The sequence below is a fragment of the Anticarsia gemmatalis genome, chromosome Z (genome assembly GCF_050436995.1).
Source record: "Anticarsia gemmatalis isolate Benzon Research Colony breed Stoneville strain chromosome Z, ilAntGemm2 primary, whole genome shotgun sequence".
Lineage (NCBI taxonomy): Eukaryota > Metazoa > Arthropoda > Insecta > Lepidoptera > Erebidae > Anticarsia > Anticarsia gemmatalis.
In genome coordinates, this window is record NC_134776.1 from 6043988 (window position 1) to 6061816 (window position 17829).

The 17829-nt window shown below is 38.7% G+C and overlaps 1 protein-coding gene across 1 annotated transcript in view; it reads right to left on the reverse strand.

Moving 5' to 3' along the window:
- Positions 1 to 17203, reverse strand: part of hiw (MYC binding protein highwire) — a 115800-nt gene extending 98597 nt beyond the window's left edge. Inside the window, exons 1-30 of the mRNA XM_076134814.1 lie at positions 17068 to 17203; positions 16324 to 16433; positions 15313 to 15562; positions 15090 to 15236; positions 14775 to 14981; positions 14363 to 14689; positions 14094 to 14270; positions 13709 to 13987; positions 13325 to 13459; positions 12822 to 12971; positions 12299 to 12451; positions 11756 to 11867; positions 11458 to 11644; positions 10914 to 11071; positions 10396 to 10572; positions 9897 to 10072; positions 9321 to 9546; positions 8496 to 8994; positions 7674 to 7849; positions 7071 to 7255; positions 6008 to 6763; positions 5610 to 5762; positions 5163 to 5267; positions 4737 to 4970; positions 4237 to 4446; positions 3680 to 3817; positions 3230 to 3408; positions 2629 to 2872; positions 2112 to 2275; positions 1525 to 1690 (exon numbers count right to left, since the gene is read on the reverse strand). Coding sequence (XP_075990929.1) covers positions 1525 to 1690; positions 2112 to 2275; positions 2629 to 2872; positions 3230 to 3408; positions 3680 to 3817; positions 4237 to 4446; positions 4737 to 4970; positions 5163 to 5267; positions 5610 to 5762; positions 6008 to 6763; positions 7071 to 7255; positions 7674 to 7849; positions 8496 to 8994; positions 9321 to 9546; positions 9897 to 10072; positions 10396 to 10572; positions 10914 to 11071; positions 11458 to 11644; positions 11756 to 11867; positions 12299 to 12451; positions 12822 to 12971; positions 13325 to 13459; positions 13709 to 13987; positions 14094 to 14270; positions 14363 to 14689; positions 14775 to 14981; positions 15090 to 15236; positions 15313 to 15562; positions 16324 to 16415 — 6162 coding nt within the window. The 5' untranslated portion in view covers positions 16416 to 16433; positions 17068 to 17203. The remainder of the gene's footprint in view (positions 1 to 1524; positions 1691 to 2111; positions 2276 to 2628; positions 2873 to 3229; positions 3409 to 3679; positions 3818 to 4236; positions 4447 to 4736; positions 4971 to 5162; positions 5268 to 5609; positions 5763 to 6007; positions 6764 to 7070; positions 7256 to 7673; positions 7850 to 8495; positions 8995 to 9320; positions 9547 to 9896; positions 10073 to 10395; positions 10573 to 10913; positions 11072 to 11457; positions 11645 to 11755; positions 11868 to 12298; positions 12452 to 12821; positions 12972 to 13324; positions 13460 to 13708; positions 13988 to 14093; positions 14271 to 14362; positions 14690 to 14774; positions 14982 to 15089; positions 15237 to 15312; positions 15563 to 16323; positions 16434 to 17067) is intronic.
- Positions 17204 to 17829: the final 626 nt, after the last annotated feature.

Below are 17829 nucleotides of genomic sequence, written 5' to 3' on the forward strand. Positions count from 1 at the left end.
CTGCGTACTGTTCTGATATTCTACGTTGTTCTTTCTTTAATTGTCTTAAGTGTAGTCGGGAAATATAAAGTTAGAGATGCAGCTTAATTTTAAGTAATCGCACTGACCATGAATATCGAACTGCTCAACTTTTGGCCCCACAGTTATAAAGATCATTTATTGCTTTCACTTCTTTGGTCACAATCCCGAACTACTTTTTACTTTTTGACTAATGTGGACTCATGGCTACAAAAATTTCCTCTACCTTAATAAGCAATACGAAGTACAAGGCATCATACATCATTTTCGCAAATATAATGCCGCAATTTGTATGCAAATATTTGTGGTGTAACGGTAAATACAAGAGAATATAAATGTGTATTTAAATTGTTTATTGTTGGAGTATCGCCAGGTAATATTATTAGAAGTCTGACTTTAGCGCACTTGGTGCTAATGTACTGTTTTTGAAGTACATTATAATATACTAACATTGCGCTCGCGACTTTGTTCGCGTAGAATTTCACCCCTTCGAAGTGGAATTTCCAAAAATCGTCTCGTATTACTCCTCTACCCTCTCTAAAGGAACATATATTTCAACTTCTTGCGTTCAATAGTATCGGTTGTGCGTTGCTTAATTAGTCAGTCACTCAGAAACGAAAGTTTTATACAAATAGATCGTTTATGTTCGTCAACTCAAATATCCTAAATCTCAATGCCGAGATGAAATAAAAATATCTTAAAAGAAAACCTCAGTTATACAAAAATATATTCAAATAGTAATTCCCCCACAATTTTCCAATCATCCTATCGCCTGATTTGCGTATCCAATTACTATATGGTCATCTTGATTCTCACGCCAGCCTTATATTATTTACACTAGAGTTAGACAAATATTTGGAAGAAAATATTAACACCGCTTCGTATTTAAAAGAAATACAAACGAAAAGAATTGCAACTGAAACTGTGTAAGTTGTAAAAAACAACTAAGTTCTATCTGCAATATGTTATAATCTATTAGTTATTTACATAAGGATTCGCTAGCACTCTATATGATCACTAATGAATGATCAGCTAGATGGGTGCTGTTGAATGACGGTAAAACATTGACGGTGATATAGTAAATTAAACTACTTCCAAATTAAAACACTCTTTATACTGTAACTTGTAATGCAGGTTTGTCAATTGATAGGTACCTTTATTTTCAATTCTAACTGTTTTACCTAGCAGGCATTTGCAACCTTTATATCTTCAATAGTTTTGGCTGAATATTGATCTCCCAGCATACGAGAGGCAATTTCTTACATATATTACAATGAGTTAAAAAACTTTTAGTAACTTTACAATTTCATTGATTGCGTTCCAAAAAGTCTTATCCACACGTTACTACTTCCATAGTTAATCAGAGTAGTAGCTTTGGACTAGTAGTTCGAGAAATTAATTAAAGTTAAAGTTCTATACAAAGATAAAACTTCTTAGAACGCACGATTAAAATCAGAAGGAAATTATGAATGAGATGAATGATGGACGATCCTCTACCTTATATACCTTTCTGAAGGGCGGGTCAGAGACTCGCACGTCATTGGCGCAGTGACACCGGTGGCGCGGCGTGCCCGCTACTGCATACACTGTCAGCGAGTCTTCCGGCTGAGCCGTCACGCTGCGCGGGTCCATTTCTAACACGACCCATGATACGTTTGAAGGAAATAGTACCCTGGAGAAAGATAAGAAATTGTAATGAAATTTGAAGCATGTATTCATCTCTCAAGGGATGAGTTAGGTTTGACGTGATTATATAAAACCATTTTGGTTAAAAAAATGGTTCTTATTTGTTCGTGTAAACTAAATCTAGAGTTTAACAACAGACTAAAGGCTTCAACACTCGACTATTTTGAAGCGGAGAATTGAATAGACTTCAGAGATCCCGAAGTGACCTAAACCACAATGAGTCAACCGTTTCTTCGAGTGGGAGCGAAAAATGAAATAAGCAATGGTTTGTTGAATAGAGACCGCATTTCTAAAGGCGCCATACTCGTCACAACTCAATTAGTCAAAACTCTTAGAAACTCAAGAATCATAATATTATTTTCCTTCTTAATAATTCTCGTTAAAAAAAAATAGTTTATAATATTTACCTCATATTAGTAATAGTGGCTTGTTTATAAGGATGGTCACTTTCAACCCACGTGTAGTTGTGGCCAGTTGTGGTCGTCATCTCTTCGACGCTCGGCACTAGTAAGTTCATTGCTGCGACGTGTGGAAGCAATTTGTGGATCATCTCTAGTAATTTGATTACACTCTGAAATATAAAAATACTTGCATTGAAACTAGCTGGTTACTAAGTGTGTATGTTATAATGTAACTTTTCGTATATATTTAAATCAATTTTCATCATTCATCATTTCATCAATTTTATAATTCTCACATATATCTCTTTTATATAAAAATTTACCACTGTAGCCTGTTCACATCATTATTATAATAATAATTCCAGCGCTAATTTTCAACTGCTCAACATAGGCCATGTCAATATACCGACCACATAATTTTAAAAGCTTGGAACTTTACCCAGCTAACGTGTAAAAGTAGAGCAACCATGCTTCTGAGCAAGCATTCATAGAATCCACTTATAATAGCGCAGATAAATCTCACCTTAGAATCATCAAGTCCTTCCAAGTTGGCCAGCGTGTACGGTATGAGTACGTTGATAGCGGGCGACTGTTGCAGTACAGAGGCGTTTCTCCTCAAGTCCTCGGCCGTCAGCTCGTTACGCAACATACAGAACAGTTCCGCCCCACGCTCCATAACTATCGAAGCGACATGGATAGTGATTCCACGTAACGCGGTTATCAAACTATCCGCGCTTTCTGATGAGTTTGATAGTGTTTTTGAAGTGCTGGAATAAATATGAAGTAGTTAAATTAAAAGGCTTGAAGTATACTCCTGTGCTGATCGCATTCAATAAAGGGTCGGGTTATTTCATTTGCTGACTTTTAAACTTTATGACACGAGTCATTTACGATCTCGGTAAAATTCTTGATTCTGTGCTCCTTTAATTAATATGGTTGTAAGATAGTTATGAACGATGAAGTTATGAACTCTATTATTATTTCAGTACTAGTTATAATCGACTTTATTTCACCCCTTATATTACTCTAATATCTCGCCTTCCCACATGTGAAAAAGGAGCGTTTTTATGTATACGTATGTTTACTACTAAATTGTATATTTTGGTATGGACTTTGATTCTTACCCATAATATATGAGACAGGGGATCTGTCCTCTGGCCAGTGTTGTGCCGTTGAAGCTCAGGGAGCAGGAAGCAAATCTGAAGGTAGTGCCGTCAGGGCCTTTCACTGAAGGCAAGCCGCAGTCACCGTTAGCTGTGCGACCGCCATGGTTACATAACCTTATGGCGTAGCGGAGATCCTCCTGTGAAAGTAAAATACATAAAAAATTATAAACTGTCACGGTAAACTGAGGATTCGATTGATTACCACAAGATTTGATTATCTAAAAAAGGCAGTAGAGACCAATAGCGCCTAATTTTTCTGGTTTTGGTGTTTTTTTAAATATCGTCTGTATTGAAAAACAAATTAATTCTTATGTAAAGACAACGTGTAGCTTAAAGATCAAGGATACGCTATAAGAGTAATGCTTTTGTCCATGTAGAAGAGTCTATAAAACGAGGGAATACACTTACTTTCAAAGGCACGGGTCGGTCAAACTTGAGCTGCACCATGTCATGTTGGCAGTCAGCAGCGCAGAAGGAACCGTGAGCCACTTCCACGCTCACCCAGCAGTGTGTGGGGTTCGCCTCGTCCGGGTTGGACCGCAACTGCTACAGTTACAATAACTCATGTTAAATGATTCTTTAAACAGTTTTAATACAACGAACTATTCCAATTTTTATTTACATAAGCGAGTTTGTGGTAAGCGGTGATCTATTTCGTGAACTATGTTCTAAACATTTATCTAATTAACGACTAATTATAATTATCTACGTTCTTAAAGTAAAATATTTCGTTTTAGTTCGTGCACGTTTTTCTAAATAGAGCGTTTTTACACCGTATTTTTAAACATCAGTACACTAATAATAATTTTTACAAGCAATACTTAAAGCGTCCGTACACGAATACGCTTCAATCATACAAGTACGTACGTAAAATTAAACGCTCAATTACCGTGTTGTGTGCAAAGTGATCATGCGATTGAACTTACGTGAAGGTGCAAACTCACACAACTAAAACCGGAACTCACCCGTACATCATGCAGTAGTTCGAGGGAGTACTCATAGTTGCCGAGGCCGCCGTACACGCAGACACCGGCGAGGACTATCCCGGGCCGGTCGACGGTGAAACAGATCGCGTCTGGACTACCGTTACCAGTGTTCCATGCGCGAGATTGATTCACGCGCATGAACCGAGACGGTGTTACTATGTGCTTCACCGTGTTCGTATCCAAGTCCTCCTAAAACATAGTGAACCCTTAGATACTAGTTTCATAAAATAATTTTCGAAAAGTCGTAGTAAGCAGAGAGCTGGAGACATTGCTGCAAGTAAAAAATTGAAGCCCAAAATTAAGATATTGGAATTACGAGGCCGACATCAATGTCAGATTCTTTAGTCATGTGAAGATACCATTTGGACATTGGATCAACTTTGTTAATCTCAAAAGCAAACCTCCTTGTTTAATTCGAGGGTTTAAATGCTTGTAAAGAAAGATTGTACATCTCAGAATAAACAAATGCGAAAACGCACCCTTATATTAGTAGCGCTGAAGGACAATTCGCCGACGATCCTAGCAGTAAGTTTGCAGCAGTAGTCTGAAAGCAACTCGTGTTGTTTGATCTCGCCGTGATCGTGTGGCTGACCACATTGTCGCGTCATCATCTGTTGCTTGATGGGAATCATCACAATGTCTAGTAGACGCGGTATTACGTCTAGTAGATGCCAGTCCGCGTGGTTCGGCTTGGTTTCTGTTGTGTCTGGCGCCTGAGAATAGATTATAACATTATTGCAAATCTGTGTTATAAGGACAAACTCGTTGTTTTCTGGAGATAAAATTCCATAAACTTCTTTTTCATGATAGCCCAATTCCACTCACTGCTTTTTCACAAGCCCGAGTAATAATACATATTTAAGGTTCATAATATTAAGTTCTAATAAAATGTAGCATAATATTACCTTTTGAATCTCACGATTATTTGATCGCGGAGGTACGGGCGGTGGCTTCGCTGCGTGAGACGACCGTGGAACCGTCGCTGATTTCGACGGAACGTCTTTCAGTAACTGCACACAAAGCAAAGAATATTAGGAAACTAATAATATAGGGACTAGTACTTATTTATTTATAGTATTTTGAAGGAAATATTGAAAGCCACAGTGGCAGACGATTTGAGAATTTAATTTGAAGTGAATGAATCCTTAGATGCAGTCTTCATGGCAAAAAGGGCATGTGCTGCAACGGCAGACATCTTCAGTCTACAGTATTGATTTGCATATGGCCAATTCCTTTACGAGCAATATACTCCCATAGGACATAATAATATAACATCTTGTCGTTACGATAGAATTTCATCCGTGCGTCTATGCTGTATGGCTGCCTAAACAAAATGTATTGAAGATTTTTACCTTGCTATCAGGTCGTCGATTCTCGCCAGTCATAAGTGAATTCTGAGTGACGGGCACGACGTATTGCAGTACATCGCGAAGACTGCGCGAGGCACACATCGCCGCGCACGTGGAAGTCAGCTCGCGGATCTGTGCGGGCGGTACTATGCCATCCTGTGAACAACATTTAGACTTAGTTTTATGACACAGAAATTATAGTTATAACCTTAAAAGATTGGTAGATAGTAGGCAACGGAAATGGAAAAATTTTATAACGAGAAAGTGACAGAAGATACAAATATTGTACAGAAGAAAGATATTAAGTTACTTAAGTCACACACATTTATTTTATTTCTATTGCAATTTAATTTAGATTTCAAGTGTACGATACAAAAAATGATGAATGGCTTTTTACTTACCTTCACATTAAACAGTAAGGAACACAAATGATTCCACTTGAGAGTGGGTGTAGGGAAGAACGCGTGGAAGCACGCAGTTATCGTCTCATGAGCCTCTTTCAATATAGAAGACGTCATTTCCAAAGCAAACTGTACGTAGCATACTCTATGTGCTTTAGTCTTGCCAGATTTCCTCGGCAACATCGAACAGGTCGGCGTGGCATCAGATAAAATAAGCTGGATTAGATTCCTCACGTCCGCAATCGCTTCAAAATACGACATGTATTCATGAGAGTTCCTCTTCCTATTATTCTGCGGGTATATCTCATTGATGTAAGATTTTACCAGTCTTAGGCACGCTCTGATGACGTATACCAGTCGTTTCTGATGCTTCATGACTGTGAGTTTTTGGTAATTGATGGGGACTAGACCATTAGTCTCTAGTACTATTTCTTTGAATGTGGTCCAGCTCCATTGCAGAAGCGTAATCAGTGACCTAAAGCAGGGCACGGTTACTTTTCTTGATAAGTTCTTTGTGAGCTGTATGATCGGTTCGCCAGGGTCTACTATCCTCGCCGGCGCGGAATGGTCCGGGCTCACTGTGTTGTAGAACAGACAAGGTATTTGGCCGGCGTTGACATCAGTGCCATTGTTCGATTTCTTGGAAGTTTTAAAGTGGAAGCCTACTTCGTCGTTGATGACCATCGCTTGGCCGGAAGATCCACAGTCTGACGAAGGTCCGTTGATGCATGCCCATGCGACATACCACCTGTTTGCCTGTGGGAGAAAGAAAAACAAAATTTTATAGGACAATACGTTAATTCAATGTTTAAACTATAAAAACCATTTATTCGAACTTTCGTTTAGATTATAAAAAATAATATGTGCCCAAAACATGCATTTGTAACCAAATCAGTAAGATGTTTGCAGGTAACGTTACGTGGTGCAACTCAGGATTCAGACTCAAGAATTTCTAAACCTGTCACAGTCATATTCGTGAGTCAGTTAGTTCACTACAAAGGTGATCAGTGATCACATTCATAAGGTAACTTCAGCAGTAAAATAATAATTAGACAAAATTTACCATCAATGGTACAGGTGATTCAAACAGCATAGGGAAGCGGTCCCTGGGCGCGCACTCATACACAATTTCTTCGCTCTCGGCAATTAGCTCGCCGTCACCTTCCTGGTCTCCACCTTCTACGCCAATGTCGTACACTTTGATCTTAGCTGTGTAGTCGCCGCGACCGCCGAATAGACCAATACCACCTGCGAAATAATAATTAATGTTGTTTTATTTTGATAAAGCACAGGGTATTTTATGATTAAGGCATTGGTATTCAAAATAGACATTTACACAAAGCACCTTAACCCTATTTTACTTTTTGAATTAACAGTTTTACAGTGTTTCGTGGGGGCACAAAGTCTTACTAATAATTAATGCTGTGGCCACAAACTATCACCAGACTATTTATTGTTTTACAAAACAAAACATGGTCACAAGTAACTTTGGTCTGCACATTAGGATACTCTATGTGGTGGGGACTTACTTCTTTTATAATGAGCAAATAGCAATTTGTGGATAAAACATAAATTTGGTAGTAACGTAAAAATTTAAAAATCTAACAAAACCATAAAACATTTCACAATACTATGTTAAAGAACAAGACAAACTGTAAATACTAACCCAACAATATATCAGTATCGCACATAAAGCGAATAGCTTCGACCGAGTGACCGGAGTAGCCCCAGCCTCCGCCGTGGCTGTCGAATCTGTTCACCGTCAGGAAGTCCTCTTTCACAGGAATCACGGGCGACGGCGTGCTCTCCCTCTTGCACTCCACTTGATTCAATCTAAAAATACTTAGATCGTATAAGCTATGCTGTTAAAATTTGTCAATCATTTAAAAATGGTACAGGTTAGCGGTACTGTTGGCCATAGACTTTCTGACTGCTCCTGTAACGCATCGGTAGTTTACGCGACTGCTACAGAGCTGGGCCAAAAACAATATTTTAACGTTGAATTTGAATAGGTAGCAGACGGTCCGTGCCTCGGAAAGCACGACGCTGCCCGTCATTCGCTGACCTCTTACCGGTCTTGTTAGTCCCATCAGGCTATCAGAGTGATAGAATAAAGAATATTCTTTCATATTGTGCACACACTTGCACACTACAAATAAACTTCCATATTGTTGCCTTGTTTTAATGAAATTGGCCGCCCATAGCCGATAACCGGCTAGGAGAAGTAAATATTACTTAAACTACACTGGATATACAGCTAGCAACTCGAGATTTAGCTGTTCATTTGTATGTGGTAGGCCCACTAAGCATTGAACAGCGCGATAGACAATATCTATGATTTGTATGACAAGCACTGAGTTTGTTGATTTCTGTCACACTGCACTGCTGGGCACAGGTCTTCTACCGAGAGACAGAGAAACAGAGTGGCTGGGAAACTTTACTAAAAAAGTAAACCAAGGAATAGTTAAAAAACGAAAGGAATACTTACTTTAGATCGTGAGCATACGTTAAGGAATCCAGACACCCAAGTAGATGCAACGCTGCGTGCATCCTCGTCACTGAACAGCCAGGCGCCGAAGGTATTGCAAGCTCTTGGTTCAACACCGACATATTGGATAACGCCACGTTTTCAGTCGGCCTAGTCTCATTGTTGAACGTCATGTCGAAATTCTCTAAATTCTTAAAGTCCTCCAATCGTTTCATGCTTCCGTAATTCGGGTATTCGAATTCCGTTTCGCCGAAATACCCGTCTGAGTCTGCGTTGCAGCATCTTTGTATCTTGTGGGAGTCGAATGCAAGGATGTTGTAGCACTTCATCACACGCATCTGTGGTTGATAGCACCAAAGGACGTCGTATAACGGGTCGATGCACGCTAGGGTGTTGACAAAGTCCACTTGTTCGGGACCTGTCCAAGCGTTGCAAGTTCCATCCGTCTTGTTTATTGTGATGCATTTGAATGTGTGCTCTGGCCGGTTCGGGAGGATTACTGGAAATAAAAATTTTCTTTAGTATGTGGAAAAAATGCTTTGTTAATATTTCATTGCAATAATTCGTCTACATGTTGTAACCCAAGGTATTATGTTATTAACAAAAACGAAGAATAGTTACGGAGTTTGTTAATTTATCAACGTCAGCACATTTCCAAAGATAATTCCCGCACTAAAAACAATTTTCATATTGTTAAAGTTTGCAGAACGGTCATCCACAACATAACCTTACAATGTAAGGGAGAAGCTGAAAAAAGTATCATGGCATTACACTCGCCATGTAACTATGTATTTAAAAAAAATATCAACAGGCCAAAATACTAACCAATACTGTTATTATTAGCAGTAATAGTTGAGCTGAACAGCGTGTCAGTCTTGATGAGCGCCTGCGAGACTTGCACGAAGGTCTGGTCTCCGGACGCAGAGACCCACATCGCCTTGCAAGAGTGACGAGGTCCAAGGCGCGGCACTCTGCCGGGAGTCGCGTACCAGATCGGACATCTGTCGTTACGCGGCGGCTCCTCCATGCGAGGACGGCCTAGGGCGCCTTTCTGTGAATATGAGTAATTTTATTGAGATTAAATATTCTTGTTCATCTTATAGTAAAATGTGCAATATCAAGAGGGCCAGCTCGCTGCTGTTTTGTTTTGAAATGTTGAATACGAAAATGTAAAATAAAACGGTAGATTTTTTTGTATTTGTAAACACGTTTTGTACAAGCAATGTTAAATTATTAACCTTTACATAATTGTACTTTTCAGTTTGTTCATATTCATCAAAGTTTTCTATCGATTCACAGAAATAATTGGTCTGTAGTTCATAGAGAGACAGCAGCCCGAATCGTAAAAGTCCGTGAATAAACAGAAAAGTATCACATAAAGACATTATATGGATAACAAACCTGGTAACTGCCGAAGGTGTAGAGCTCTCCTTCCCTAGTAAGCACGACGGTGTGGTTACTCCCGGCGGCTACGGAAGAAGCGCGGGGCACTCGCACGCGCACGATGCGATGATGTGCGGCGATGTCACCCGCGCCCAGCTGACCGTACTGGTTCGAGCCAAATGTTAACACGTCACCTGAACAAAAGATATTTATTATTAATGTCGATCGTTGATAAAAGAGACCGTTCGAAACTTTTCCAGAATCATTATTCATAATTTAGCTAGTCAGTGCTCAGATAACAACTTAAACGCATCTTCAGCCACGCCATCACAAAAGTAGGAACGTCGAAATAATTCAAATAAATATGTGCCGTATTCAAATGTCCCTATAGGAATTCGAGTTCCTATTTGCAGAGTACAGTGTATTATGCAAAACTAATTCCAATAGGAAGGGACGGTTTTGGACCTGCTTAGACTCTAATAAGAGCATATAAGTACAATTATTTAAAAGTACTTACCATGTTCAGTGAGCAGCACAGTATGATGCAGGCCACAGGCTATGGCCACGATGCGGTGTCCCCCGGGCACGGCGACCCGCGCCGGCGGCAGGCAGCTCACCTTCATGCTGGCATCGCGCTCGCCCTCTGAAGCTCCCGCATGGCCCTCGTACGCAGAGAAACGGACGTTCTCTTTGTCTAGATGCGGAGATTGGCAAAAGTGAGTATAGAAATAAATATACCAATTTGTAAAGTAAATGAGGAATTCATGAACTCTACATAAAATGCTCTGGTTTCAGGTAATGTTAGTTTTTTAACGATAACTCGTGGTTGGGGTTTTTTTCAAATTTTCTAAACATATTAAACTTGGAAGTCTTTGATTAAAAATGTTTTTGAAGTTCCCATCATTTCGGTAGAGAATCTTAGTCTAAGATACCAATTATTACCAATATCCATCCCCTTTTTAGCTCTTGGACAGAAGCTTTGAACAAAATAACTCCTGAGGGCCAACAATAGCATAGTGTAACTACTATACTGACCAGTCCTAGCATCCCTGGTGGAAGTATCAGCATCGTCGTCGAGGTCGGTAGTGACGGTGTTTCGCTCGGGTCTGCCCGCTGCAGCGAACGCGTCCGCGCAACGACGACACACCCCGCATACTGAGCAACCACTGTCGCCTTCTCCGCAACCGCATTTCCTACGCGACAATAAATCAATAAGTAGAGTTAAGTTAGAGTTTAAGCTACATAATGTAAATGAATAGTATGTTATGGTATACGCAATTGGCTCATCTGTTGTATGGGATAAACTGGGATTGTTTGTCTGACAACGTAAAAAGTTTCATCTTAGCAACTACACTAATCTTTCCACTTATCTGTGCCTAAAATCATCGTAGTTCTGGTCACAAGAATGGTATTATTTAAAGATATTGGAACCTCTACAATTTAGGTGCATAGTACCATACAAAACTAATTACATTCTTTATTTTAAACCAAAAGTAGTTGTAATTTATTTGGTAAAGTATTCTTCTTAACTACTGATAGAAGCACAAAAAATATACGCAAGTTGTTACAAACAACTTACTCTCCAGAGACTCTGTTAGGCAGATGAGCGCAGTGGCACGCGCTAGAAAAGCCGGTACATTCGCGACACAGCACGCACACTCGACAGTAGTCAGTGGTCCAAGTGTGCGACCCGCTGCAAAGACGAGATTCCTCCTTGCTCTCACTGCGGCGAGTCGAGAGGGAAGGACGGCGGGAACCGTAGAATTCTGGAAGAAGATAACACTTTTACCAGCTGATAATACTCAAAACTGGATTTTAAAATGTCAATGTGAGATTTTTGAAGCCTATTGACTAGTGAATATGAAAACAGAACTTACTCTCTTTGGTGTATCCAAATTCCCGACCGCATTGGCCCTTGTTGTTGATGCCAAAAGTGTAGACTTGTCCAAAGTTGGTCAAAGCGACTGCGTGTGCTTTACCTAACGCCACCTGAAACAATATCACAATTTGACATTTTATACATGGTACATTGGTCTTATAGTAGGATTTAAATGCAATCAAAACCCTTTATGATAAATGAAAACAATAGATGGTAATTGACTTCACTGACAAAACTAGGCAAGTCAGACATTAAGTTTCAATACTAAGCCAGCCTTCGTCACCACGCCGCTACCATTGCGTCGGGAGGTCGTGGGTTCGATTCCCACACGAAACAATTATTTGTGCGATCCACAAATAATTGTTTCGGGTTTAGTCTGTTGTACTTTGGGTCTGCTGTTTGTATGTTTATAAAAGTCCTCCGACACAAGAGCAGTCCACTTGTGATGTGTTTTTGAAACCACTCCTGCACTAAGATGTGCAGGAGTGGTTTTAAAAATACATCACTAGTTACCCACTGGCAGGTTAGGGACTTGTCTCACCTGTATAACTCTCTCGTGCCGCAAGCCCAGTACGAGGCCCGCGGAGTCGCAGTGCTGCGTGTCTTTGCCGTACATGAGCAACAAGCCTTGCCTAGTGACGAGAGCCGTGGAACCGTTGTTGCACGCCGCGTACGAGATGTGGTGACCTTCAGCCTATGAGACAAAAAATATTATTGCAAAACAATATTGCTTCTGTAAGAAACATGCTTCGTCGTCAGCTATGTACTAAATATTAAAATCTTAGTATCAAAACATGAACTTTAATTCTAAAATGTTGACTTACAGGTTGCAGAGTTAAAACTACTATTCAAGTGTTTTTCACGCTTTCTGTGACAATTGGGGAGTGAAAATAAAGTGCGAGGTGGAAAAAGACGACGTCAAGGAGTGGAGGGAGAGTATACGGAAGGCTGACCCCACCACCATATGGGATTCGTCCCATATGGTGGTGGGAGTATAGCCAGGAAGATAGAGATAGTACATTGCATTATGGCGTTAAAATAAAAACCAATGTTTAAAAATGTACCTTGAATATCTTCTTTGGTCTCGTAGGCTTCGGCGTGCGACGGTGTTTGGTAGCATCCCCGTCTTCTCCTCGACGAGCGACGCCTGTGAATAACGCGGACCCGTTGTCCAACACCAGGATAGCGTGGACGCCCTCATGACCAACGGCCACCTATGAAAGTAAATATATTTTATAGAGAGTTATGTAGTGATCATTAGGTAGTAGGTATGTTTGATTTTTAAGAACATCCTGCTCAAGTCTTTTGTATGTCAATAGATGAATCATAATTTATTTCTTTAGAAATGCACAACCTTACAGAGTTTTCCAATGTGTTGTTCATTTTAAAATTGATGCATAATTCACAGCCTCAAGTAGAAACAGAAAAGATAATAGTAGAACCATATCTCCAGGTCTCTGCAGTGTCAAAATGTGTGACATATGATCAATGAATTTAGACCCTTTATTGTTTATTCACTTGTTTATGATTCAAATATGATAGTATATTTAATTGAAATAATACTTACTTGGATAACTTTGCATCTCTTGACATTGGGTGCCTCGTTCCTGGAGAATATTGTTTCCTTCATTAGAGTCCACCGGCCAGTTTGTGGAGAAGCAGCCTTATAGCCTAAGCTCTGTCCTTTGCCAGTGTAATATACCTAAAAGTAAGAATGTTTTGAATAACTGAACCGCTAGGCAATTCCACAGTAGCCATACATATTTAACTGTAGTTTATTTAGAAGCACACTTTATTTTTTAGATTGCTATTATTCTTTCCTCAGATGCTTGTTGTCAGACTTTATAGCTGTCATGTTTTTGTCTCGTGTCATAATAAAATAATATTGTATTTATATGAGACAGCCTGTAAAATGTTGTGATAAAAAGTAATGAAAGATATTTTCTCATACCTTTCCCGAAGCTGTAGTTAACAGTGCGAAGTCTTGTCCGCCATAAATACTGAGAAGTGGATCTTCATCACAATCGTCCATCTGCATTGCTATTGGAGCATCTAGTTCAAGATTTCGCCGTGAGAATCCGTCCTCGAAAGTACTTCGGCCAAACATGAGAGTCCTTCGCCTTAGGAGATGCACATTCACCTCCTTACGTGATGTCAATGTTGTGCTCGTCGAACATTCAGCCCTGTCATTGTATGCATCAGCGTCGTACATCCTTATCGTAAGATTATCCTAAAAATTACCATTTGTAATGAGTTATTAGTCATAGTTACTTCACTATCGTACTGTAAGTAAAAAATAGAATATGTTGTACAGTACGTTTTTATTGAATACTTACGAAATTAGTCAGTAGTATCAATCCTAAATAGTTTCCGTCAGTAAAAACGGCAGACTTAGGCTCAACCGGTGTCGGATGACCAGGCTCTAAACGCACCATATTTCTCACTTCCAAAGTTTCTTTATCTATTTCATATACTTCAGTCTTTTTCCTGCCTATCCGAAGATATAGCTTATTCTGTAACAAATAACAGAGTATTAAGCCCCAATTCATAGAATATAAGTAGGTAAACTAGTTTTGAAATTAGTAAAAAGCTTGGAAATACGTACCTTACAATAACCTAGCCAGCCATGTCGATCGCTAGCAAAGAAGTCAGGCTTGTATAAGTAAACGTGTTGCCTAATCGAACTGCCGTAGCCAGAGCCTATCTTGAGTAAGCCTTTGGAGGTAAAAACGTACAGGAAGCAGCCGTCGGAGACTAGCGAGCGAACTACAAGTTCACAGGAGCCGGCAGTGAGCGTAGTAGGAAGGTCTACAGGGAAGCTAGTGACCAGAGACTGGTGCGGGACGCCATAGTTCAACCATTGGTTGCGGGACGGAGTGCCGAGTATAACCGATTGGACGCTCCGTTGGAGGGTTGTTAAGTTTGAAGGTACCTAAAAAATAAAAACACATTATCACATGGTCACTATCCAACAACAGTAGTTTACTGTAGTACACATTGTTGATGTTAATTCTCACCTGAAGATACTGCTCAGAGAGTGCAGATGGAGACATGATGAGAGATGCCACAGCATTTAGTATCAGTTCAGCTTCGCCCCGAGCTACAGATAAGGCAACAAGGCAAGAACTGCTTAGAGCTGTAAGTGTGGTTGGCAACTCTATCTTACCACTGGGTCCACTCCCACTGGCTACCTCCACTAACATGGCATGGAGGTTTGATATTATCTAAAAGTACAATAGGTCATTCATAAATCTGATCATGTCAAAATTGAGCAAAAATAATTAGATGTGAAATTAGATATTTAGACAAGGCATTGAAAGTAAATCACATACTTCAGTGGGCTCATGAGCCAGTTCTTCAGGTGCATGACCTTGTAAAACGTCCAACAATGCTTTCAATGCATGTTCGCAAAAGTGCGCATCTGTAAATCTTGCCTGTGATATCAAAGCAAAAACTGTGCGAAGACCTATACCAGTCACCTGTAAACAAACCAACATTGTAGTAGATTTCCAAAACTTTATTCTGTTATTAGTTTTGTAAGGATAGATTGCTAACCTTGGGTAATTTGTTTAATGGAAGCTGTGAGGAAGAATCTTCATTATCGCTGTCATCTGATAACTCAGACACACCGCTGTGTAGATGTCTCCAGCGGGCGAGAATGGATCGCCGTACATTAGCATACACGGCAAATTGGGACGGGTTGCCTAGTAAAGCTGGGGCATAGCAAACAGCAAGTGCATTACTGGCTTTTAATCTTCGGAGCTTTTCTTTCTTGCCTATTTTCTTTTGGGATTTCTTTTCTTTCCTATAACAAAAGATGTACCGTAAGTAAAGCCTGTTTATTATAATTATGCTTAGGGATCTACATGGAACACAATAATTTGAATTAACGAGTTTTTGATAAGTAGTTTCCATATTAAACATTAGTTATTTCTATACTACATAGGTACTTTTACTATTTCTATACTACTATACTACATAGGTACATTATCATAGTAAATAGTTGTTGTTAAGGCACATAGTAAAACATGAAGAGGCATAAAGAATTGACTTCATGCATCTCAGCTAGCCTAGCATTTCTTCCAACTATCTTGAAGATGGCTTCCAGTCTTACCAGATGCAGCTGAATTTATAGTATTTTGCATGGAGCAACTGCCTATCGGACCTCTACAACCCGGTTACCTGGGTTATAGCATGATACCTTTTAGTACGACTGTTTGTCAGACTTTCAAGCTTCTGACGACTGTTAAAAATCTTTGAAAATAATAGTCAGGACCCACAATTCAACATGCCTTCCAAAACACAAATAAAACATGTACATATTTAAATCTATTAGGGTGTTATTCCACAACTCTTTCACTTGTTAGAGAATAAGAAGGGTAGGTATTACTTTGCATGATTTTAGAAAAAGTTTAAAAATAATAAAATGCCAACCTGTATAAAATAATGAAACAATTTCTTGCTTTTTATTCTTTTTAATATAATAATATCTTAAACACTGAAGACTTAATAGTCACTGAATACTTAAAAGCTACACAGCCATAAACAAAAATCTTTCAAACTTACCGAGTTCCACTCCAGCATAGAGCCCGAAAATATTTTCGGTAATTCTCTGGTTCCATGCATCTTAACTCAGGAACTTGGACTTTGAGAGCCATGGTTGTGATTTATTAATCCTGAAATATTAGCATGTGCATCACAATGAAATAGAGTGGAACATAGCAAGGTTTAAACAAAAGTTTACGCAAGCTTCATATTAATGATCGTCCATTTAAATATATTTGCACAGCACCCTGACTACACACAGCCATATTTTCGTGTCAATAATATACTTATGAAATAAATTTAATTCATAATACTACATAATAATCTGAAAAAGTATTTGGTAAATTGATAAAGCTAATAAAATGCATTAATTCACTTTTCTGTGTATCCAATACCATCTGCTACTATATCAAAAAAAAAACCAATGAACTAATATAATTTTTGGTATGAAAACGAAGTCTTTAGGAAGACACCTTTCAGTAAAATTCTCCACATTTTATTAAATACCCAATATCAATCAATAACTATTGTATTTGTTTTATTTATAAATACACAGACACGTCCCGTTTAACTACACTAAATCGCAAAGCAATTATTTAAAATAATCGTAGAATTAACTATGCTCAAGTAATGATCAAAATACATTCTAAAAATATATTTTCGCTAATTAAAATTTTTCACTGTGAACATTGCAGGTAATTATTTTTAATGACAAACTCTTACTTCTAACTTAATTAACCTTTAGAATATATTCTTGTGATATACCTGATATGTTAGTAACCGCATTTTGTTTATTTTACACGTATGTTCTATTGTTTTTGTTAAAATTCAAAATCCGTTTAGATTTTACCGAAGTTTGCAGTCATGTCAAAAAATCAATAAACACATCGAACTAGTGTTGGGCAACCTCGACATTAACATTTACCGTAAAAATGATTGTATCGGTGTTTGACACAAAATCGTATCTGTCAAAACTGTTACGATGTAAAAAAGAGCCTTGATTATAAAACGATTGTTTTGTGAATAACTATTTTAGTGCAGCACCATTTATGTGATTCATATTTCCATTTGATCCAGAAGAGCCTAGACCTAACATAGACTAATATTCAGAGGATAGTACTGTCTGGTTCATATTTTTTTTATATCTTCAAAGTAATCTTGGCAGCGAGTGAGCTGATTTAAAAAATATATTTTAATAGTACAACTGCATATTACTTTTATTCTCGTCAATAATAAGTAGTATCATCATATATGTTCAAAACGCGATGGCTTAAAAACTTAAGAAATAAACAATTTTTAAGGTATCTAAGTATGTTCTTTGCCCGTACTACGTTCATAATAATCTTCAGAATCAGATTCATTCGTCAGTTATACGGAAATCACAGGCAAAATTATTACAACCAAGTTTTTTTATTTTAAGATAGGGTCATTTCATTAAGTTCAGCAACAGTAAAGAAAATCATTTAATAAGGGTCTAGTCCACGTAAAGTAGAGGCATGTTCGGGATGTAATAGGACTGTGGATGTG